Raw genomic sequence first — 24,109 nt, forward strand, 5'->3', positions numbered from 1 at the left:
ACAAAATTTCTGTATTGTCTTCTCAGAATGACTGGGCAATGTGTAGCCTAAGAGCATCAAGATATTAAAAAAACAACCCTTAAAAATCTCCCCTCTTGTGATGGTTGCCTTAATTCTAATAAAACTCTCAGACTCAAAATGGCAATTCAGGTTCTGAGTTTATTTAGAAAAGGGTGCAAACAGGTAAAAAGCTGAGAATGAGAAAAGCGCACCTAAACTCAAACTAAATAGCATCTTTGCAAACAGCAGCCCAGCCCCTCCCTCACAGGCAGCCCTCCCCACATTCCCAGGTACTCCTAACGAGCTCTGCTGCTCAACGGGCAAAGAGACCTTGACATTTCAGAGATAGTCTAAACACATTCCTCCTGGCACAGATCAGCACGTCTTCAGTACAAGGCTCGCAGCAGCACCCTCCCAGCCAGGACACGTATCAGCACCTTGGCAAGCGAACCGTGACGATGCAGAAACACCGGAACGGTGAACACAACACCTCTACTAAAAACAGCTCATCAATCCTGCAGCTTAAAAACTATCTCTATCTCCATCTCCACCTCCCTCTATCCACACATTCATTCATTCACTCATTCCACTTTCTGGCATGATCAACACAATCAAAAGCCTCCTTGTAGTCAATACACCGAGCCTCCTCAAATCCTCTTGCTGTTGCTGTCTCCATTTACTACCTTTTTCTAGCAATCTGATTTGATACCTTTTCTGAAATTTGCATGCTCATCTGGCATCTCTGTCTCCATGTATAACTCTGTCTTCTTTGTACAATCTTAAGCAAAACTTTGTGTGAGGAATTAGTGGTGGTATTGCATCTGTTCCAATTTTAAGTTAGTATTAAATAAATCAGCAATAACCAAATGAAAACCATATATTTAATCTAGTTAATGTTAACTCACCAACTGAAGCGAGTATTTGTAGCTCAGGGTTGAACTGTGGAGTCCCTGGTGCTCTCTGAGCCTGGTTGTTTTCTTGCAGACGTTTCATTGCCAGACTAGGCAACATCTTCAGTGCGACGAGGGAGTGGGCCTTGCTCTCTGTTTATATACTCTGTTTATATACTGTGGTCCAACCCTGCTCAGATTTTGCAAAGTCAAGGTGAATTAATCCTATATCAGTCTGTTTGGGAGATCTCTGATGGTACATGGTTACATGATGCATAGCTCTGAAGGTGGTAAGAACTGTTATATACAAATGTTCCAGAAAGTGATTGCAATGCAGCTTATAAAAGTGCAAAAGTCACTTATCCACAATCATTGTTACAGCCTGCTAAATATGAGTAAAAATGGCAATTGTTTATAGCAAGAAACAGAACCTGGTCTTGCAGCACTTAAAAAAAGTCCAGTATCTGATTGCCTGGAGGTTATTTCCACTAACCACAGGTAACCAGCCAAATAGCAGTTTACAAAAGATGCTAATTAGGACCCCTCCACTGTGTGACAATGGCAGCCTACAAAGATCCTTTTAGCTGTTATTTATTCTTCCTTAAAAGCCCTCTCTTTTCTCTTCTATCTGAAAGGTGGGGGGAAAGGAGGACAGGGAGTATAAAAAAACTCCCAAGTCTCCTGTGGCTTCTTTCAAAATGCTGTTTTAAAAATCCCTTGAAAACTCCAGACCTAAAGGCTCATGGGCACAATCCTAACCCCCAATACCTGTGGCTAGAAAGAGTTAAAATGCCAGGAAAATGTCTCTGTCCTCCCTAGAGAGACACTAGGATCAGGCCCTTGATCTATGCCAGCTTCAGACAGGCACAAGACAACGAGGCCAGAAAGTGTATGGCAATGTATGTATTGCACTGGCATTCTAGATGCGTAATAATCCAATGCAACATCCTGCATTTGTAGCCCATGACTATGTTGACACAACACACTACATTGCAAGCCATACTTAACAAACCACAATGCCTTCGTTTGTTTGTTTGAATGTATAAGCTGTCCAACTCCAATGGACTCTGGAGTTTTCCCCTAACATGCTAAGCCAAAGCAAACCAACCAACCAGATTGTGACTGACCCTGGCTCACCCAACATGCTAAGATATAAGCTGGTTTGATGTGAGCTTGGCTGCATTATGTGTGGACCATGATTTATAGTCTTGCATGCTGAACGAACCCATCCCAGCTATCTCAAATAAAAGCCAAATCAGATGCATTTCCTTCCTCTACAACTCTCCTTTGGGCATATACACAATTTCAGATCAAGCTGGTGTCAGACTCACTCTGGGAGGTGGATATAATTCATTCAAGTTGCCAAACCATCATTTTCTCCCTTTCTAATTCAGCAGAGACCTTCTTACGTTCTTACGAACTTCTATGTGCCTGCAGAATCAGAGAACTAGTCAATTTCCAGTCAAAAAGATTAGCCCAACCAGACCGCTAGCAACAATGCCTGGAACGGGGTGTATTTGTGTGACCGTTCCCCTCTGACGAAAGCATCAGTTTCCAGGGCACCAACTAATCCTTTCGATTTATTATCGGAGTCTGCTGTCAAATTAAACGCTCTTGCTCTAGCACTTAATAAAAGATATGGCTGATTTATTGTTCTGCATACACTTCAGCTATGGGTATTATTTACTTAAATAAGCAATGCTGAGGAAACAAGATTATCCACATAGGTTAAACTTAAAACTCATACAAAATACGATATTATTTCATAAAGGCCTCTCCAATGAGAATCCATTGCAGCTGCTGTACTAAGCTAAGCAAACATCACTGGGTTGGAAGACGAATAGGATTTTACTCAAGCTGGGAAGAACTTATTGCCTTCAGGGCTGAATTAATTTCAGCCAGAATTAAAAAAAAAAAAAAGTTAAACAGAAGGAAGGGAGAAGGGAGAGAAAGAAAAGAAACAGGAAAAAAGTATGAAAGCTTTCCATCATCTGCTTGGCTAACTGGGCCAGCATACTAAGTGAGATTATCCAAAAAGCAACCTTGGCTTCTTTTGCAACCCCAAAACCAGCCTCCCTGGTCCTAGTACTCCACCTGGTGGAAAGCCGAATTCTAAAATCACAGCTTTGCCGCAGAAAATGCCGTCTACTTTTCTGTGAGTTCCAGGCTGACATTTATTTAACGATTTCTGTAGATTGAATTGAGGCTTCACAAAGCAGTGTTATGTGGCAATACAGAACTGTTGGAAATTGATCCCGAGTATGTCAGTATCTCGCATATACCTCCTGGTTACAGCAACACTTAAATAAGCAATGCTGAGGAAACAAGATCATCCACATAGGTTAAATTTAAAACTCATACAAAAATATGATATTAGAGAGTTTAGTTTAGAGAGCCAGTTTGGTCTCGTGGTTAAGGCGCCGGGCTAGAAACCAGGAGGCTGTAAGTTCTAGTCCCGCCTTAGGCATGAAAGCCGGCTGGGTGCCCTTGGGCCAGTCCCTCTCTCTCAGCCCAACTCACCTCACAGGGTTGTTGTTGAGGGGAAAACAGGAGGAGGAGGGAGTATTTGGTATGTTCCCCACCTCGAGTTATTTATAAAAATAATAAAGGCAGGATAAAAATTCTTAAAAAAAACAAAACACCAATGGGCAACAGACTGTTGACTAGTTTCTAGAGCACAGATCCTAGCTTGCATGAAGTGACAAGAGCATGCTTTCTGGTTTTAATTATTGTGTAATTAAATTAATTATGAACTAATTTAATTATTGTTGTGAGCCACCCTACATAAGATGGGCAACCATTTAAGTATTTCAAACAAACAAACAAACAATATTAAAAACGCTTCCCCCGTAGGGAGGCTTGGGGGGGATTCTCTCTCTCTCTGTCGGCTTAGCTGAATCCAGCCCATTTTCAAACTCTGTCTTTCTTCTGAGGTTTTCTGAAGTCAATATTTATGGGTGCACTTGGTGGTGACCGTGGCATATGGAAAATTGTCATTTTGAATGTAAGAGGAATGACTAGAAAAGGCTAAGAATTAATGAATGAAACAAACAAAACATAAATGTGGTCTGTCTTTGAAACTAAGAGAAAGGAGGAGGATGTAATAAAGGTGATCTGGCTTGGTGAAATGAGTTGATGAACACACGCAGAGAAGTAAAGAGGTACACAGGTTTCATTATGCATGTACAAGCTAAAAATGTATGTCAGAAAGCATGAATTTAGTTTTTTATGGGTGGGTATGAATGTAGGGATCTCCAGTCTGGTGGCAGTTGCATGTTGTATTCTAGAGACTGGTGATCATGGAAGAACCACAGCTGAGGCTGGGGGGAAGTTGAGCAACATTCTGAATGAATACAATCCAGGGGAAAAATGATTCTGCTTGATGACATGAAGGGTTAGATGGGAATAAGATGAGAATAGAGAGAAATGATCGAACCATTCAGAGCCCCAAGAATAAACAAGAGGGGTAATTTTGATGAGCATCAGTTTAGAAAAAAAGTCTGTATTAAAGAAGCAGTTGAACCTAAGTCTACTTGTACGTACACAGGGCAAAGGAATGAATATAGATCTAGAAGTGTGATTGATGGATTGGATTGTTTATGATGAAAGACTGAGAGAATTAGTGAAGAACGCAAGAGCGAGGGAAGATTCTGAATACTCAGCCTCTTTAAAAGCAAAGCTATGATGAGCGGACAAGGAAAAAACAGTTCGTTTTTTCAGTAGGAAGTGGGTAGAGACATGGGGTCTGTATAAACCTGCTTCAAAGTGAGATAAAGGACAGTTGGCTGGAACAATAATGCCCTGATTCACACACATGGTAAGGCAGCAAAGAAAAAAAAAAAAAGAAGGGGAGTGAGAGAGAGGGAGAGAACCACATCAGCATGATTCCGTTCGCACATGACTGCTTGTCCATTCTTCCACTTTTCTGGGCAGATTTCCCTGCAACTGAGCCTAAATTCCCTTTTGATCCCACGAATGTCAAGAGTTTTAATGCCAGAGGAGCATTACCATGTCTGGCATCAGTTAAAAGGGCTAATAGGCTTCATTCGAGGTTGCTTCTGACTTTTCAAGGTATGTATGTATGTATGTATACACCCACAATTAAAACATCATACAAACTGATATGTAAGATGTTCCAACTATAGTAATAAATAGGTTGTTCTTGCTTCATACTCTTTTTTACCATTCATACTTAGCAATGTGGATCTGTTCAGCTCAGATTCTATAAATTTTTAAGAGAGCCGTGGGAATGGAATGGGTATCTGTAGTGAGCTGCCCTCCCCGCAAATTATGGATTTTTATGCAAGGTTTTGATTGTTCCTTGGATGCTGGGAGTTTTGAGGTGGTAAGCATATGTTGTCAGTTTAGATTATTTTAAGCTCCTTACTGAAAAAGGGGAATACTCAAGGTATTTTTGCACTGGAGTAACATACTGTATAAGCCCTAGTAAATAAATTAAAAATAAAATGTAAAAATGTTGAAAAGCAGTCTGGGGAATTCATTCTTGTACATGTAAATCAGGGGAATATGAATGCTTTCCTTCCAATATTTCCACCATTAATCCCCAAAAGGAATGTGACACAATGATAATTACTTTCCATAGGAAAATTTTACTTTAACCCTGATTATTTACAGCTTAAAATGAAATACAAAAGTTCAACTCAGAGGTACTGTAAGAGCTGGCTGGATAACAGGCTGTGCAAAGCATCTGAAAGGTGTGCTTTGCTTTGTAATGCATGGGGGTGGGGAGGGCTTACCAAATACTCCTTTTTGAGACTTTAAAGCAGCCACAACATTTACATTTTGTGAAGTAATATGGCCCCACTATAACCACCCTGTGTTATGAGACTCCATTCACTTATCTGGATCTGAAATAATACATAATTTAAAGCAAACTAGTATTAATATATCTACCCTCCAAAGTCATATTATCCAAAAAGGTTTTCAGAAGGTTTGGGTGGCGGGGGGGGGGAGTGTGAAGAATGCAAAGGCATCAAAATGGCTTTGCAGCCCAGATGTCTTGTTCTCAGGCATTGCACTGAATTGAGTTAAATGTCCTTCCTTAGTATAACAAGGTTGTGTAGATGTTGGCGTCAAAGAGCTATTGGGGTACAACTCTGGAGTCCCAAATGCCACAGCTGAAAAACTTAGGTGCCCATGGGGACCATTCTTGGCATTGCCAAGCTCCATGCCACACCAGATGTTTGACTTGGAAAAAAAAATGACAAAAGGAAGGGTGGCATTCTGCAACACTAACTCCCTGGCTTAAGCATTATTTTTGTTTCCAAAAATGACCCAGGTCCACAAATGGATCTCATAAGTTTTTCGAGAACATAAATATGCTGGATAGTTGCATCCCACTCGATTAATTTTGAATGCCATCTTTAGGAATCTGGTTCTCATGCCTTCTCAGTGATGGCTCTCCTTGGAATATCCTCCTTCCAAGATATTTATTTATTTATTAAATTTGTATGCTCCCCAAGTTCCAACAGCTCTGGGTGGCTCACAAGTTAAAGCATTAAAAAATACAGTAAGAAGAAAAAAAATAAGAATTAAATATAGTAAAGATTTATTTATGTATCTATCAAATTTGTACAGCTGCCAATCTCACTGCTGTGACTTTGGGCAGCCTACAAAGTTAAAAATCTAGAGATGGACTTCCGGTGGGGACACAGTGGACCGAACAGCTGTGCCCGTGGGCTCAGCAGGCAAAGCTGACAACATGGCAGTTTTCTTGGGCTCAGGCAGGTTTTCCTGAAGCCCAGGAGTGTTTTCCGGAAAAAGGAAAACACCAGGAATCACCTCATCTGCCCTCCGAATGGCTGCTTGTAGCCAGAAGATCGCAAATGGAAGCGCTTTGTGTTCAACTGATAAGAATTTAGCTGGGAGGCGGGGATGTCACCATCTTCCAAGCTGCGCTGTAGCCTTAAAGGGACACTAAGACCGGCCACCCCATTTCTAAATCACCCAATTTATATTTAAGTACGTGTACCCTAAGAGAGGCTTTCTGCAGCAAGGAGAAGCTGGCTCTCTTGGTGCCTATCGTTATTTTTGGGATTACTTTTTAAAAATTCTAAGTTTTGGACTTTGTTTTCCCTCTAAAGGAGGATTGAGGGTAAGTAATTTTCTCCCTGTTACTATTTTTGTACTAAATTTGAAGATATTGGTATTTCCTTACATGTTGAATCGGCTGATTTAAACCTTCAGCTTTCTGTGTCTACTTTCCTTTGAGAACCGTCTGCATATCTCACTTTTGCTTGTGTAAACACATTCCTGACCTTTTCCATATCTTCAACTTTCGCTGGTTAAGTTCCTAGGGGGCACCATAATCTACCGCGTGAGACATGGAGGATTTTAAACAGATTTTCTCTGACTTCCACCAAGATTTTAAACAGATTATTTTTCACTCCTACCAAGTTTTTACGCAAGACATTCAGGACATTGTGGAAAATATGAGGTCAAAAATGTGTCATCTGGTTGGGGATGTTGGGGATGGAACTGAGGAATCTTACAGCGATAGAAATGTTTTTTCTAAGAGTGAGATCGGGATTTCTATTGAAATGCTGTGTGAAGATTGGATAGTAGAGTTGGAGAAATTTAAGGGAGAGAGCGAGTTGCAAGCCACAAGTGAAATTGATCTTCTCATGGAGTGCCATGGAAAAGAAGGGGTTACTATGTATGGGAGGTTTCCTGGAGAGACGTTGGAGTTTTTAAGGGGGGCAGTTGGGCTGCTTGATTTTTTTTTTTTAAGAAAAAAGCTCTGTGAGCATTGTGGGGATATGTAAATGCTCTGGTTTATTTTGAAGTGGGATAAAGGTTAAAAAAGGGATGCGGTGGCGCTGTGGGTTAAACCACTGAGCTGCTGAGCATGCCGATTGGAAGGTCGGCGGTTTGAATCGGTGTGACGGGGTGAGCTCCCGTTGCTACCCAGCTCCTGCCTAGCAGTTCGAAAACATGCAAATGTGAGTAGGTTAATAGGTACCGCTTCGGCGGGCAGGTAACGGTGTTCCGTGTAGTCATGCCGGCCACATGACAACGGAAGTGTCTACGGACAAATGCCGGCTCTTTGGCTTTGAAACGGAGATGAGCACCGCCCCCTAGAGTCGGACACGACTGGACTTAATGTCAAGGGAAACCCTAAGGGTTAAAAAATATTTATCTGGATTGCTTTTAGGGTTTGGCTGATTTATCTTTAACGATTTGGATTAAGATTATTAAGGTATAATAAAAATTGTCTATTTGGATGGTTTTAGGTTTAATATGATTATTAAAATTGTTGTATTATCAAGTATAATGGCAGACAATTTATGTTTTTTAGTTTGAACTTTATTATAGTAGACAGAAATATATAGAATAGTAGTAGGAAGGAAATAATTAAATAAATGTTATCTTTGGAGAAGTTGATTAGGTGGTTTATATAAATTTTTCTTTTTTCTTTTAATATATGGGGAGGGAGTAACTGTATTTAGTGATTTTTACAATGTGCCAATGGAACTATTTATAGAAATAATGTGATTTTGGCTTAATATAGAGTAAGGGATTATGGACATTTTTTATATATCCTTGCTATTAAAAGTTGGAAGTCACTTCTTTTTGTAACTTTGAAAATTTTTCTCTTGTGTTTTCACACTTTTTAAGTTTTTTTCCTTGTAGTTTTTTGCTTTTCTGTAGCTTTTATCTTTTGCTTGAAACTTAATAAAATTCTTGTTAAAAAATCATTAAAAACAATAAAACAGAATGACAGAAGATGACAGAAACCAAACTGGAGTGGAGAAAAGCTAAAAAAGTTTGGACTGAAATACATATATTTTCCAGAAGATTTTAAAGATTAATATATAATTGAAACAGAGACATTTCTTTTGGGACTGATCGATAAACAATTGGAAAAATCATATGGAACTTTGTTTTTATATATGATAACTGCAGCAAGACTTTTATATGCTCAAAGGTGGAAAGACTCGATATTACCAGAGGGCGAGCCATCTTCGGGGAAGACGCCCCTGGTGTTTGATACCGGTGGAGCGTTCTGGCCCTCTGTACTCTGGCCCAGGTCCTGGACAGCAGACATGTGGGGGCCCTGGCTTCCAGCTGCTGCTTCTTAACACCAGGTCGGTTAATCACAAGGCCCCCTTTATATGTGATTTGATCATCGGGGAGGGGCAGACCTGGCATGCATCACCAAGACCTGGCTGGGCCCCAAAGGGGGGGTGCCCTTTCAGAGATGTGCCCGGCTGGGTTTAGGGCATGGCACCAGCCGAGACCGCAGGGCAGGGGAGGAGGGGTGGCTGTGGTCATCCAGGAGTTGCTGATGGCCTTCAGGGGCACTGCTCCACAAGTGGCCAGTTGTGAGACCCTGTTCTTGAAGTTGGGCTCCTGAGAACAATTGGGAGTGTTGCTGCTGTACCAGCCTCCCTGCTGCATGGCAACCTCCCTGCCTAAGCTGCTGGAGGCTGTCTTGGGATGGCGGTGGAGTTCGCCAGACTCATGGTTCCGGGGGACTTCAACCTGCCCTCCCTGGGGAGTGCCTCGAACGTGGCTCGGGAGTTCATGGCTACCATGGCGGCCATGGGCCTGCCCCAGATTATTCGGGACCCAACTCAGGACAGCGGCCTCACACCGGACTTGGTTTGATTGATGCCAGCCCTCCCAGGTAAACCAGAAAGGAAACACAACCAGATGAGCCAATTCTTCTTTAATTGTAAGGCTACAGTAACACAATCTTGCAAGTCTGAAAATACGAACCTCCTGCTGTCACTCTTAATAGTCTGATACTTTGCGGAGGATCCTTTTTATTTTATTTATTTATTAATAAATGGGGGACTCTGGGCGGTTTACAATAAAATTAAACTAAAAAGATAGCCACCTAAATTACCATTAAAATATAAATAAAAATAAATGTAAAATCCAAGTGGAAATGGAACACAATCACTAAGGGGTGCTATAGCGCCAGCCATCCCCAGGTGGAGCTATCGCTCTCCCCCTCCCAAGTGAGGCGGCAGAACCAGGTCTTCAGTTTCTTCCGGAAGTCCGAGAGCGAGGAAACCTGTCTCAACTCCGGGGGCAAGATATCCCAAAGGGCGGGCGGCACTGCAGAGAAGGCTCGCCTCCTGGACCCCGCTAGATGAAATTCCTTTACTGATGGGGTCCGTAGCATGCCCTCCCTGCCTAACCGGGTGGGACGGGTTGATGTTAAGGGGATGAGACGGTCCCTCAGGACTGTCTCGTTTTTAAGTTTCTTTCTCTTCCCGTTATGCAGCTGCGGGCTCCTCCCCCTTTTATCCGATCATTCTCCAGGCAGCATCTCTTCCCCTCATCCCTCAAGGTCATTCCCACACATCATTACAGTGTTGGAGAACCAGGCCCTGTCCCCTTTCAAACACTGTTCTTGGAAGCAGAGCCCACCCCTTTGAACAGTTGTGCTGGGAAGTGGTAAGCTGTGTTTAATCTTCCTTCAAAGGAAAAAGTAGGAGATAAATGCAAAAATAAATGTCTGGCATCAGAAAAATCTAAATGAAGCCTTTTTGATGACAGAGTCCTAATGCCATCCCTTGTGATGCATCGTAACATATTTTAGAACTTCAGCTGATCTGAAACTAACGCTCTTTAATGATTAATATAACCTGATGACTACCTTGTCCATTGATTTTAATGATTCTACTCCAAGTTTGAATAAGCCTGTGTCAGAAGGAAATTCTTGCTGCATCTGGAAGGTTATGCACATTTACAAGACACAGAGCACAGTTGGAAAATACTAGCCTGAAATCAAATCAAATCTTTATTACGGTCATAGACCAGCATCTGTACTAGATTAATCAGCTGGGTCACAGTCAAACTGCACTGAAAACCAAAAAGTACAAGCTCTGATTATTCTGTGAACAGGCCCTTCAGAACAACCATAATTTATTAATTTAATAATGCTAAATTAGGCAGCAGAGGACAGCAATTCGCTTTTCCATTTCATGCACATATGGGTCGAATCAATTCTCTTGCTATGTTCAGCCTCGGCAGTTTCTCCCATGATGGAGAATGACAACTTTCAAGTCATTTTCAGTGGGAACATAAGAATGGATTGCAATCTTTTGAAACGCCTCTGCACACTGTCCTGGGACTCAGTGCCCTTCATTAAGCACACTGGGACTCAGTGGAGCCGACATGAAGAGACTCGGGGCTTTCAACTTTGAGAACCCAGCACATTTTAGACTACTTCAATATTCCAAAATTTTGACTAGCCAGATGAGTGACCTGGAGTCTACAAAGTGCAAATCCATCTGATGGTTTTGCAGGTAAAAGCTGAAAAATGGTGGCAGAAGATGGCAGGATCAGCTCTCTTTGGGGAAAAGGCAATCAACCTATTTCCCCCCTTATTGTCCCTTACTACAAACATGCCAAAACACATTATGCATTTTCTTCAAATACTTGCTGAAAAACATATGGGGCTTCTCATAATTTTCTTCTCTCTTTGGCCATAGAAGCATTCCCTGTTTCACAGATTCTATAACTTTAGATGGCTGATAAGCAGTATGTGGGAAACGAACAGCCTCTGGTGTTCTTGATCATTTTCAGAATTCTAGGAATATGGGAATGTTTCCTGTCTTGTGTAGTTCAGGCAAAGTTTCCCCCCAGGGGAACATTTTGCATATAGGGACGACACCACTGCTTCTATGCATACTTCTTCCAGTTCAGAAAGTGTTTTCAGAGCTGTATGGAAGTTTTCAGAAATATTTAAAATTATTTTATTTTTTTGATCCAGTATGTTCAGAGGTCTCGGAATACAGGAATCAGCTTTATTATTTATTTATCCAATTTATATGGCCACCCATCTCAACGAGCTTTAAACATTATCTTCTGATATTTGGGACAGTTCTTTACTGAGATAATTAGTCTTACTCCATAGCCTTACTCTATTTTCCACTAATATTCTGCAGCTTTCATTTGTAGTTCAGCATCTTTAACACCTTAGTCTTCCCAGAATTGACAGGTATGATTCCAGCAAGTAACTCTGTTGATGTCGGGCATCAAAGTATTCTGCATTCATTTTTCTCTAATTAATTTTCTGTGATTAAAAAGTATTCCTACTTTTTCTGAATCCTTTGTAGATTTTGAAAAGCTTATCATTGAGAATAGAAGCCTTTTGTATCGTGCAGGAATGCGTTCTTCCTAAATATTTCCTCTTGCTTCTTTGTGGAAGTGGCTGAAGTCCCTTCTCCTCTCCATTATGCTGTAATAGTGTTAATTCACAGATAATATCTGCCGGTGTATATCTGTGCCTCATTAATTTTTCTGTCTTTAAAAGAACAGAGAAGGACATCAACGCCATGAGGCTTGTAGGGAAGATCAGATATGATTTTCCAATATTCAAGTATGAAATAAAATATGATGAGCCTCTTTCAATGTAAATGGATCACTTCTTCAACAACAGACCTGGTGCATATCCTCAAAAATGATTTAAAGCATCGTATGATAATTACTGTGCTGCTATATCAGTTACAAAGACAGGCCTTATACCGGCGGTAACTACAGTTCAGAGACAATATATGACATCGTAAATCACTAGTGAAAAAACAGACTTAGCAAAGCGTCTCTGAGATTTTGGAAATACTTAATTTTCTCCTCACACACAACATGAAATGAGTAAAGGAAGGGTATGCAAACAGATCCCAAGTTATCATCTATATCATCAGTTCTTCACTATTATCTGTGGAGAACTTCCAAGTGTAGAAGTCGCCAAATTTTTCCCGACTCAGTAACATCTTAAAGAAAGAGAAACACCCCTCCAATTCTTTTAGTTTATTTCCAGCATTTATCTATTGGAACAGTGACTCCATATAAGAAACTGGCAGAGTAACACACCTGGGAGTGGCTGCAGCTTAATTCCTACAGATATGATCTACAGAGATCACAACTACCAGTAAACTGATGGAAATCATCAATTGTTCAAAGTTATGGTATATCGGAAAACATTCATTTCCTAATCTATAACGCGGTCCTGATTTTTGATAGAATTCCATGCACTGCTCTGAAAGGGAAAAAATGTGTGTGTGTGTGTGTGTGTCAGAGAGAGAGAGAGAGAGAGAAGTAGAGAGGAATCCTAGTTACAGTATATACGGTAAGTAGAGAAATAAAACAGAGATACCCAGAGTGTGGAACTGACCAAAGCTGATTAGGAAAATGACTACAGTACATTGTTGGTAGGTGTCAAGCTGGTAAGAGCAGCCCATGACTAAGAGAACAAGATTCAAATGGAGTCTCATTAGATTTAATCCAAAGAAAAAGGAGTTAGACTGCAGAATCTTGGAAGCTAAAGAAGAAAATTGCAGTCTGCATTTTTCATCAGTTCCTTAAGGTGGGGGCTCTTTCAGTTGTTTGAATCTCTTTCTTACAGATTCCCTAATTGATGGACTGAGGCCTCAAAAAGAGATAAGGTTGAAATATCCATCTCTTCTTCATTTGCCATATTTTGAACCCTTTTTTCTTTTTCAGATTCTAATACCCTTAGATTTATTGTGAAATTGACTTGAGGATGGGCATATGCAGAAATTAACTGAATGTATAGCCCAACGACTATCCATGTTAATTCATAAATAATTTCTACCAAGACTGAGCAGCTGGGGATAGTAGGGCCCACAGATCTGACGATTTTCCATCCATGCTCTTAGATGCAGTAGCACTTCCCCACTGAAGACTGGTGTACTACTCGGAGGATCCTCTTGGATTTACTGCTCCTGCTCAAAGAGCAGGTGGCAGCTGTGGTCAAGGAGGCCTTTGCTCGGCTCCATTTGGTGTGCCAGTTGTGCCCTTTCCTGGATCGGGAAGCTCTTAAGACAGTCATTCATGCCCCGGAGACCTCAAGGCCTGACCACTGCAATGTGCTGTACATGGGGCTGCTCTTGAAAACCGCTCAGAAGCTTCAGTGTCATGTTCACCGTTTCAATGTGCCTGGTACATCGTAATGCCTCGCATGCCATTTCCCTGGAGGGGGCTGACTCTCAGGAGCGGGTGGATATTTCCACTCTGCTGAGGTGTTATCTCTTGGCTGCTGCGTTGGAATGTGTTTGGGTCAGGTCATGGATTCAAGGTTGCTTTCCCAGGCTGGGGCTAACGGTTTCTAGCACCTGGGAAGGGGCGGTTGAATGGCCGGGCGAGGGAGGGGTTGCTCCTCAAGCAAGGGGATTTAGTTTGTATTTTCGCGCACTTTTGCTCATTCTCAGCTTTCTCTGCATTTGCCATAATTCCCTCAATAAATCAGATTTCATTTAAGCCACTTCTTGTGAGTCTGAGTGTTTGGGGTGGGCAACCATTACATAAAGCTGAGAATCATAAAACTTCAAATTCTGCTGGCCCCTGTCCAGGAAAAGAAGGGTCCTTTTTATCCTGTGAGGGAAAGTGCTGGCGATGACCGATCCAGACGTGCTATTCGTGGAAAGTGATGAGTCGAGCGAGGGAGAGCCCGACTCCACCATGCGGCGACCCGATAGAGCTCCTGGGGGAGAGCTCTCGGCGATCCCGGAGGCGAGTTCGGGGTTGGAGGGCGACACTGCTGGCATGAGAACCGCGCCAGAGACCACGGTCACAACCCCGGGCGAACTGGTCACCTGGGACGAAAGTCGGGGGGACTTCTTGGATGTGAAGGGCTTGTCCTGGAGGCAGAGATACCCGCTGTCCCCGACGATGGTCCAGGTGGCGCCAGGGGGAGACTCCCCCACCCCAGACCGAATCCGGGTTTTGGAGTCGAAGATGGACTCCCTGGAGCTCATCCTGCAGAAAATGAGCATGGACTTGAGTTCGCTGAGAAGAGCGGGAGGGGTCAAGCCAGCGGCATTCGACCCCTTCCTCCCAGCTACAGTCTCCGGAGTGGAGAAGGGGAGCTCGCCCGAGAGAGGGGGACCGGGCTCCCAGGGTGGAACCCGCGCCGCCGCCCGCCCCTGAGCGGAGGCAGCAGGGAGCTGTCAAAGCCGCTGAGTCGCCAGTGGGGGGGCGCGGCCCGCCAGGTGGAGGGCTGAGGGATTTCCCTGTCAAATTCGATGGGGACCCGACGAAGCTCTCGTTCTTTCTGACGAATGCCAAGGCTTACATGGAAGAATGGGGGTCGCTTTTTCGCTCGGAAAAAGCAAGAATCATTACCATTGCCACAAAGCTCAAGGGGAGGGCAGCGGACTGGTATGCACAGATGTGCCAGTCGGAAGCCCCTGAATTGGAGAAATTCGACGAATTCCTCTGGGCTCTTCAGCACCATTTCGAAGATCCACTAGCTAAGGAGTGGGCAAAGCGTGCCTTGAAAGAACTCAAGCAGGGATCGAGGACCGTGGCTGATTACGCGCTGGAGTTTAAAGCGCTAGCGGGGAAGGTGGAAGACTGGTCGCAGGCAACCATAATATTCAAGGATGGTCTAAACACCAAAGTGCTGCACTGGTCACTGGGACGAGATGACCCTGACAGCCTGTACGGGTGGATCCAGCTTGCGGGAAAGGCTGAGCATGCCCACGAGGTGTTCGCGCAGAGACGGGTGGCGAAGTCGGGGCGAGACGGGAAACCCGCCCGCCCTTCGGGCACCTCAGGGAGACCCGGACAATGTTCGTGGGATGAGGAGAAGGAGCGCCGCTACGCGAAGGGGCAGTGCCTGCGCTGCGGCAAAGAGGGGCACCGCGTGGCGGCGTGCCCGAAGGTGAAGGGCGAGGACCGGCAGGGAAAGTCGACTGCGAAGTCCCCCTCTCTACCGAGAAAGATGAAAGCTGCAGTGGCTGACAGCGAGATGGAAAGCGTGCCTTACTACGGGGACGAGGGCGAGCCGGAATTGCTGCCGTCGGCGGGAAACGCCAGCCACCTGCTCTAAAGGGCGCCGCAGGGCAGGTGGTAGAGGAGGGGCGCGAGCCTGTGCCGGTGAGTGGCAACTATCGCATTCTCACTGCAAAAGTAAAGTTGGGATCCCGCACGAAGATGATAGAAGTGTGGGCGATGATTGATTCTGGGTGCTCCCGGTGCTTAATGCATCCAGATGTGGTGGCTGCCTTGGAGTTGCCCACCTTCCCGTTGCAACGGCCCATGGTTTTCACCCAATTGGACGGATCCGTGGCAGGGGGCAAACCGGCCACGCACTTCACTGGTTTGGTGGCATTGCAAATGGGTAGCCACCGGGAAGGGTTGTCCTTTGTAGTAGCTCCGGTGGGGGGTCCTTTGGTGGTATTGGGTGTCCCCTGGTTGGTCCAGCAAAATCCTCAGATAAATTGGGTCTATCGGACCGTCACCTTTAGAGACGGATTCTATCAAGCGCCGGATGGGGATGAATCCCCAGAGGAGGTGGTGGGGGTAGCGGCAGCTGCGACTCCGCAGTACCCAACCCCTCCTCTGGAGGGTCTACCTGAGGAATATCAGGCATCTGCGGATGTGTTTGGGGAGAAAGAAGCGGATCAACTTCCCCCCCATCGAAAAACTGACTGTGCCATTGAGCTGGTGCCTAACACCCAATTGCCTAAGCCAAAGATTTATTCAATGACTCAGAAGGAGTTAACTTTGCTACGGGAGTTTGTGGACAAAAACATGGCTAGAGGGTTCATTGAACCAGCTAGTTCGCCAGTGGGGGCACCGGTTCTCTTCCGCCCGAAGAAAGATGGGACATTAAGACTCTGTACAGATTTCCATGGGCTCAATGCAGTCTCGATATCCAATAAATATCCCTTGCCTTTGATAAAAGACATGTTGTCACATCTGGCTAAGGGGAAAATCTTCTCCAAACTGGACCTAAGGGAAGCTTATTACCGTGTGAGGATCTGGGAGGGGGATGAATGGAAAACGGCATTCAATTGCCCATTGGGAGCGTTTCAATATAAGGTTTTGCCGTTTGGATTGGCTGGGGCGCCTGGGGTGTTTATGCAAGTGATCAATGAAGTGTTACATGAACATCTGTTTAAGGGAGTATTGGTCTATTTGGATGATGTATTGATTTATACTGAGACTCTGGAGGAACATGTACAGTTGGTTAAGCAGGTGCTTCGCAAGCTAAGGAACGCTGAGTTGTATGCCATACTGTCCAAATGTGCATTCCAGCAAACACAGATTATCTGGGGTACAGGATCTCAGATAAAGGCATAGAGATGGATCCTGCTAAGATCCAGGCCATCCTGGAATGGGAGAGACCCCGCACCCGCAGGCAACTTCAAAGTTTCCTGGGGTTCAGCAATTACTACCGGCTGTTCATAAAGGGGTTCGCGGAGATAACTTTGCCCCTGACAGATTTGCTTCGAAGGGTGTGGGAGAAACCCGCCGGGTAAAAAACCCAGGCACGCTGCTCAGATGGACTCCTGCTTGTCAGGCGGCTTTCGATAAGCTGAAGGAGTCTTTTACACAGGAGCCTATTTTACAACACCCTGACCCCTCCAAGCCTTTTGTTGTCCAGGTGGATGCCTCTGATTATTCTATTGGAGCCCTGTTGTTGCAAGCTGATGGGGGAGGGGGTTGCTTAAAGCCATGTGCCTGTCGCGCAAATTCTCGGAGACAGAGAGACGGTGGCATGTGTGGGAAAAGGAGGCGTTTGCAGTTAAAGCGGCTTTAGACACTTGGCACCATTTGCTGGAAGGGGCTAATCATCCATTTGAGGTGTGGACTGACCATAAGAACTTGGAAGCACTAAGCACCCCTCGCAAGCTGAGTCCTAAACAAGTTCGCTGGGCTCAGTTTTTCAGCCGTTTCAATTTCAAACTGAAGTTTATTCCAGGGAAAAAGAACTTTTTAGCAGACGCGCTGTCCAGGCAGCCCCAGGACTCTAGCTCAGCGCCAGAGGTGGTCAGTATGCTGTGGACACAGCCACAACTGGGAATGCAAGCTGTGACCCGTAGTCAAGCCCGTGTGCAGCAGCCTGCCGGCACTGATTCCGCCCTGCAGGGCACCTTGCCTATTTCATCGCAATTGCAACAAAAGTTTCTAAAGGAGTTAAAAACTGACACTTGGTTGCTAGCAAATAGGGACAGTGTTACTTTTAACCAGGGATTCGCTTGGAAATCCAATCGTCTCTATGTTCCTGACAACTTGCGAAAAGAGGTGTTAATCCGTTCACACGATAAGCTTGCCGGGCATTTTGGCTTTGTAAAGACTTTGCACCTGGTTCGCAGACAGTTTTGGTGGCCTGCATTGCGCAAGGATGTAAAGGACTATGTTGCCTCTTGTTCTGTTTGCGCTATGTCTAAACGCAAGATGGGGAAGCCTCAAGGCTTGTTGCAACCAGTGGCCAGTCCCGCTTGCCTGTGGGAGGAGGTTTCCATGGATTTCATAGTGGAGTTACCTCCCAGCCAAAGAAAAACAGTTATTTGGGTAGTAAAAGACTATTTCTCCAAGCAAGCTCATTTCATCCCATGCACCTCCATTCCTTCGGCGCGACAGTTAGCCCACCTGTTCCTTGTACACGTGTACAGGTTACACGGATGTCCCTCCCACTTAATTTCTGACAGGGGCACACAGTTTACCTCGCAGTTTTGGCAGGCATTTTTGAAACTTTTGGGCACTAAACAGGCATTGTCCACAGCGTGGCATCCTGAGACTGACGGGGCCACAGAGGCCCTAAATTCCACACTGGAGCAATATTTGCGTGCTTTTGTGAATTACCAACAAGATAATTGGGTGGACCTCCTTCCCTTTGCTGAGGTTGCTTACAACAACGCTGTTCATCAAAGCACTGGGCAAACCCCTTTTCGTACCGTTCACGGCAGGGACTTTGTCCCGATCCCTGACTTGCCGCAGCCGCCTGTCTCGCCTGCTTCGCCATCCGACTGGGCAACGCAGCTGGCGGATTCTTGGCTGGTCATCCAGAAGGTGCTTGCGGACGCGCAGTCCGCTTACAAACAACACGCTGATAAAAAGCGTGCCCCTCACCCTTCATTCCAAGTGGGTGACATGGTGTACCTCTCTACCAAATTCATCAAGTCTTCTCAATCATCTAAAAAGTTGGCTCCTAAATTTGTGGGCCCATTCCCTATTGTGGCACAAATTAACCCAGTGACTTTTAAACTTGACTTGCCGCATAATCTGAAACGCTTACACCCTGTCTTTCATTGCAGTTTGCTCAAATCCCTTACTCGGTCTGACCGCTGGCATGATCAACCACCGCCGCCTCCTCCCATTATGATTGACGGACAACAGCATTTTGAAGTAAAAGAAATTCTTGATTCTCGTCGGCTTCGCAACACACTGCAGTACCTAGTTCGCTGGAAACATTTTCCCCATCCGGAATGGGTGGCCGCTCACGATGTGGCTTCCCCTATTCTGGTTCGTCGATTCCATAATGCTTATCCCTCCAAACCCGGTCCCTAGTTTTTTTTGGGGGGGGGCAGTATGTCATGTTCACCGTTTCAATGTGCCTGGTACATCGTAACGCCTCGCATGCCATTTCCCTGGAGGGGGCTGACTCTCAGGAGCGGGTGGATATTTCCACTCTGCTGAGGTGTTATCTCTTGGCTGCTGTATTGGAATGTGTTTGGGTCAGGTCATGGATTCAAGGTTGCTTTCCCAGGCTGGGGCTAACGGTTTCTAGCACCTGGGAAGGGGCGGTTGCTGTGGCCGGGCGAGGGAGGGGTTGCTCCTCAAGCAAGGGGATTTAGTTTGTATTTTCGCGCACTTTTGCTCATTCTCAGCTTTCTCTGCATTTGCCATAATTCCCTCAATAAATCAGATTTCATTTAAGCCACTTCTTGTGAGTCTGAGTGTTTGGGATGGGCAACCATTACATTCAGTTGGTCCAGAACGCAGCAGTGTGGGTGGTGATGGGCATGCTTTGGCACCAGTTGCCAATCTGCTTCCCAGTGCAATTCAAGCTGTTGGTTATTACCAATAAAGCCCTACCCAGCAAAGGACCAGGTTACTTGAGGGACTGCCTATCTCCCACCGTTTCTTCCTGGTCAGTGCATGCTGGCAGAGTTAGTGCACTTCAGGTCCCTTCGCTTAAACAATGTTATCTATTGGGACGGAGGAAGCATGCCTTCTCTGCTGCAGCGTCTGCTCCCCAAAATCTGTGTGGCTCCCACCCTGTTGGCATTCCGTAAAGTTCTCCCAGGACTTGGAGTGAAATGGATGGGGCCCTTTGGTGTGTGTGTTATTTTTGCTTTGCTTGTATATCGTGCCACTGGTTTTGGTTAGAACTGTTTTTTGTGAACTTATTTGGGTCAGTTGATTGGGTGGTGTCTAAATCGAAATAAAGCAGCAAGCCTAACTGGAATCCTGCCATCCTGCACTGTAGAAAATGTTCAAGACTTATGCTTCAGGGTATTAAAATATTTTGAATCTTATGATGACTCTGAGGTGGGATCTACACTTTGATGAGCACGCAACAAAAATCTTTGCACAGTCACTGCGATTCCATTTGTAGGTGACCACAGAAAAGCGGTGGTTTTTAGAACCTAACAGCCTTTTATTTGGGAGAACGGTATGGATTGCTGGGTAGTCAAATTTGGGATATCCTCAACAGAACTTCGGAAGAATTGTTCCCAGGATTAATTCTGCTGTGCCCTAACAGCTTTGTCAAGCGTTGTTACTTTTTCAGATTTTTGCTATGTTAGTGATTTTTATGCTACGATTCCATAAGCTTCGACATAGTTTTGTTATTTTTTTCTGTGTTTATTACTTTGTGAACTGCCAGAATCACGGGAAGTCAGCTGGATACAAATTGAATAAATGGAGCCATTACACAAAACCTAATGGCATCCATTGTAAAAAAACAAACAAACCAGGATCCATATTCTACATCCTTGTTTTCAAAATTTAATACAGCATTTTATTTTACAGTGTGATGAACAGATACAGATATGATTTGCAAGTTGACAGTGATTTGATTTCCATGGTATCTACTACAAAAATGAAAGAATCCATCCTGCTCTATGCAAAACAATACTTTATTCTAGGGATGTACAAAACTCACTCACAAGAAGAGAATATTCCTAACAACTCTAGAAGGTTCCACCCTTCTTCTGGACCATGCCTTTCTGGGGCTTGGCAGTTCTCTGGAAATCAGAAGGAATCTTGCAGCACCTTTTCACCCAATAAATTGTGAGCTGCGGCTCCTTTCATCAGATGAACAGATTCGCTAAATTGATTTAAGATTTAAATTGGGATGAGGCGGGGGGGAGGGAAAGAATTATTACTAGACAACCCAATGACCCTTTGGGTCATCCTTTGAGACAAAGGTAGTGCAATCTGATGTGACTAGAGTGAACACTAAATTTTAGGCTGACCATATTTTTTTTACCCCAATGCTGGATGGTCCCAAGATCATCTAAGAAGTGTACATACCATAAATAGAAAAATAATTGTAGTGGGAAATGAACTTCAATAATAAGTCAGTATTTACAGTACTTACATAAACAGATAAGCAAGAATGACCTCTGTGGGCAAAAAACAGTGGGAGCGGAAGCGACTTCCGTCCTCCTGCCGGCTTCCCCGCTGACTTTGCTTGTGGGAAGCTGGCAGGGTGTGTCGGGAATCACAATCACGTGACTGCAGGGGTGCTGCAACGGCCACAACTTTGCAAATAAAACCAGTGTGAACGTTGTGGAAATTTCAATTCCACAGGAGTAACGGGTCCCGGATTTTTTACACATTCTTTAAATTAGCGGATTTTAGGTACCCTGATTCAAAACTTTTTGCAGTATAATGCAACATTTGGGCTAGCTTGAGGTTACAGACAAACACAATGAGTGTGTTAGTAGTATATAGATGTGATGCAGGTTGCGTGTGAGCCAGATTACAAATACCAACTGCAATATTTAAATTTGGTATGAATTGCTGAATATTCAAAACTGGGGTATCCTTAACACAATTGCAGAATTGTTCCCAGAATTAATTTTGCTGTTTTGCAGATACAGGTTACATGTGAGACAGATTACAGGTACCTCATCAATTAACAATTATAAAGTGTTAAAAACCTATTGTGTTTGTGGAGACCTCCTGAGATTGCCAGAAATCTTTTGATGCATGTGATTTCAACAAATTCTTGGTCAATGGTGCTTTTAAAGTCTTATTTTTCCAAAACAGTCACTTTGAGGTCTACTATCAATGCCCTGGTCGGTTGAAATACTCTGGTCTTACTTTGTCCTTGTTTTGAGTTCCGATATCAAACTTGTGTCAATTAATTACTTGTACAAAATTTGTCCTGTCTGACCTACGTAGAATCCAGAGGGGCATTACTGGCAGATGATGGCATATTTAGGAAGCCAGCCTTCTCTGCCATGGCACCGGCCTTGTGGAACATTATTCCCCCACCCCCGCGAGGTGAGATTGGCCCCGACTCTTAATGATTTTCCAAAAATCCCTCAAGACTTCTGTCAGCAGGCTTGGGGATCCCATGGAAATAGGAGAGCTTATAAAATGGCTGCATTGCATGTAAGCCCTTGAATGCATTCGCCCATTTATATTTTAAATTATTTTTAATGGTTCTTAAGGTTCTATTGAACCTTGTGTGAATTGAAGTCCACACATCTTAACCTTGCTACGGTTGAGAAACACTGTCGTAGACTGGTTAAGTGCCCTCTAGTACGCCCAGCCTGGCCCTTCTGGCCTCCCAGTGGTGCACCATCACTGCTGAAACTGAGTTCATCACCCTTGCTGATGGTGTACACCTTCCTCTAATGTGATATATGTATATTAAAAAACAACAACCCAGTTATGTATAGGCAGGAAGGCTAAATTCCTTAGAAAAGTGCTGTGCTGACAAAGGGGCTGGACCCAGAGTGCGGACAGAAGCCCTTTCGGGGTCTTTGGGCCAGTCCCTTTCCTCAGCCCAGCCCACCTCACAGGGTCGTTGTTGAGATCAAGCAGGGAGACCCAGGTTTTGGTGCCCCCTCGGTCACAGAGACTCCCTAGGGGTCTTTGGGCCAATTCCTCTCTCAGCCCAGCCTACCTCGTGGGGCTGTTGGTACTCCTGGACTGGGGAGACCTGAGTTCGAGTCCCCCTTCAGCCACAGAAGCACCCTGGGTGGCTTAGGACCAGTCCCTTCTCTCAATCCAGCCTACCTCGCAGGGTTGTTGTTGGATTCAGTCTAGAGGTCCCAAATTTGCACCCCCTCTCAGCCACCCCTGATTTTGGGTGCCCCCTCGGCTGAAGAAGCTCCCTGGGTGATTTAGGACTGGTACCACCCCTCAGCCCAGCCTACTTCACAGGATTGTTGTTGGATTTAGACTGGGGGACCCAAATTTGAGTCCCCCCTCAGCCACAGAAGCCCTTTCAGGGATTTTGGGTTTGTGCCTCTTTCTCAGCCCGGCCCACCTCGCAGGGCTGTGGTTGGATTCAGACTGGGGGACCCCGTTTGATTCTGCCTTCAGCCACAAAGCCTCCCTGGGGGTCGTTGGGCCAGGCCCTCCCCCTGCACCCGGCGTACCTTGCAAGGTTGTTGTTAGTCCTGGGCTGGGGAGGCCTGAGCTCGAGTGCCCCCTCAGCCACAGAAACGCCCCGGGTGGCTTAGGACCACTTCCCCCCCCTTCAGCCGGGCCTACCTCGCGGGGTTGTGGTTCGATTCAGACCGAATTCGAGTGCCCCCTCAGCCACAGACGCGCCCTGGGCGGCCTAGGACCAGTCCCCTCCCTCAATCCAGCCTACCTTGCAGGGCTGTGGTTGGAGTCGAGCCTCCGGGCGGCGAGGGCGCGCTCCGCGTCGGGCCTGCGGCTCTCCTGAGGCGGCGCAGAGACCGGCAGGGCCGCGCCGCCGCCGCCGCCGCCCGCCTCCTGGCTTCGCTCCGCCCCGCGGCCCGTTTTCCGGCCTCCGCCGCCATCATGGCCGCCGCGGCCGCTTCCTCGGCGGCGCCTCCCGCCTCGTCGTCGTCCTCCGCCGCCGCCCCGGCCGCCTCCAGCGCCTCGGGGGGCTCGGGCGGCGGCGGCGGGGCCTCGGGGCTCACGACGGCGCTGACCGGCACCATGAACCGCAAGAAGAAGCCCTTCCTGGGCATGCCGGCCCCGCTGGGCTACGTGCCGGGGCTGGGCCGCGGGTGAGCCGCCGGGTCGGGGCTGGGGGCGTCCCGGAGCACGTGCAGAGGGCCCTCGTCCCCTCAGCTCGCATCAGCGGAGCGGCGCGGGCCGCGGCCGATCCCGGTGGACGCTTGGAGGGGCTGCATTCCCACGTCCGGCTGAGCGTCGCGTGTGGGGCCAGGCCGGCCAGTTTTGGTTCGTTTAGGGCCATGTTTTTCCCCCTGGGCAACTTTAAGACGTGGGGACTTCAACTCCCAGAATTCCCCAGACACCCCGGGGATTAA

The 24,109-nt window shown here is 45.7% G+C and overlaps 2 protein-coding genes across 3 annotated transcripts in view; one reads left to right on the forward strand and one right to left on the reverse strand.

Annotated features, from left to right (window-relative positions):
• SOX18 (SRY-box transcription factor 18) overlaps positions 1–24,109 on the reverse strand; it is a 229,234-nt gene that overhangs the window by 90,275 nt on the left and 114,850 nt on the right. The gene's annotated exons all lie outside the window — the stretch shown is intronic.
• Positions 23,616–24,109, forward strand: part of PRPF6 (pre-mRNA processing factor 6) — a 41,593-nt gene continuing 41,099 nt past the window's right edge. The window contains exon 1 of one of the 2 annotated variants that reach the window (XM_063296885.1): positions 23,616–23,845. In XM_063296885.1, coding sequence (XP_063152955.1) covers positions 23,634–23,845 — 212 coding nt within the window. In that variant the 5' untranslated portion in view covers positions 23,616–23,633. The remainder of the gene's footprint in view (positions 23,846–24,109) is intronic. The other variant, XM_063296883.1, reaches the window with a different exon arrangement.

The sequence above is a fragment of the Candoia aspera genome, chromosome 3 (genome assembly GCF_035149785.1).
Source record: "Candoia aspera isolate rCanAsp1 chromosome 3, rCanAsp1.hap2, whole genome shotgun sequence".
NCBI lineage: Eukaryota > Metazoa > Chordata > Lepidosauria > Squamata > Boidae > Candoia > Candoia aspera.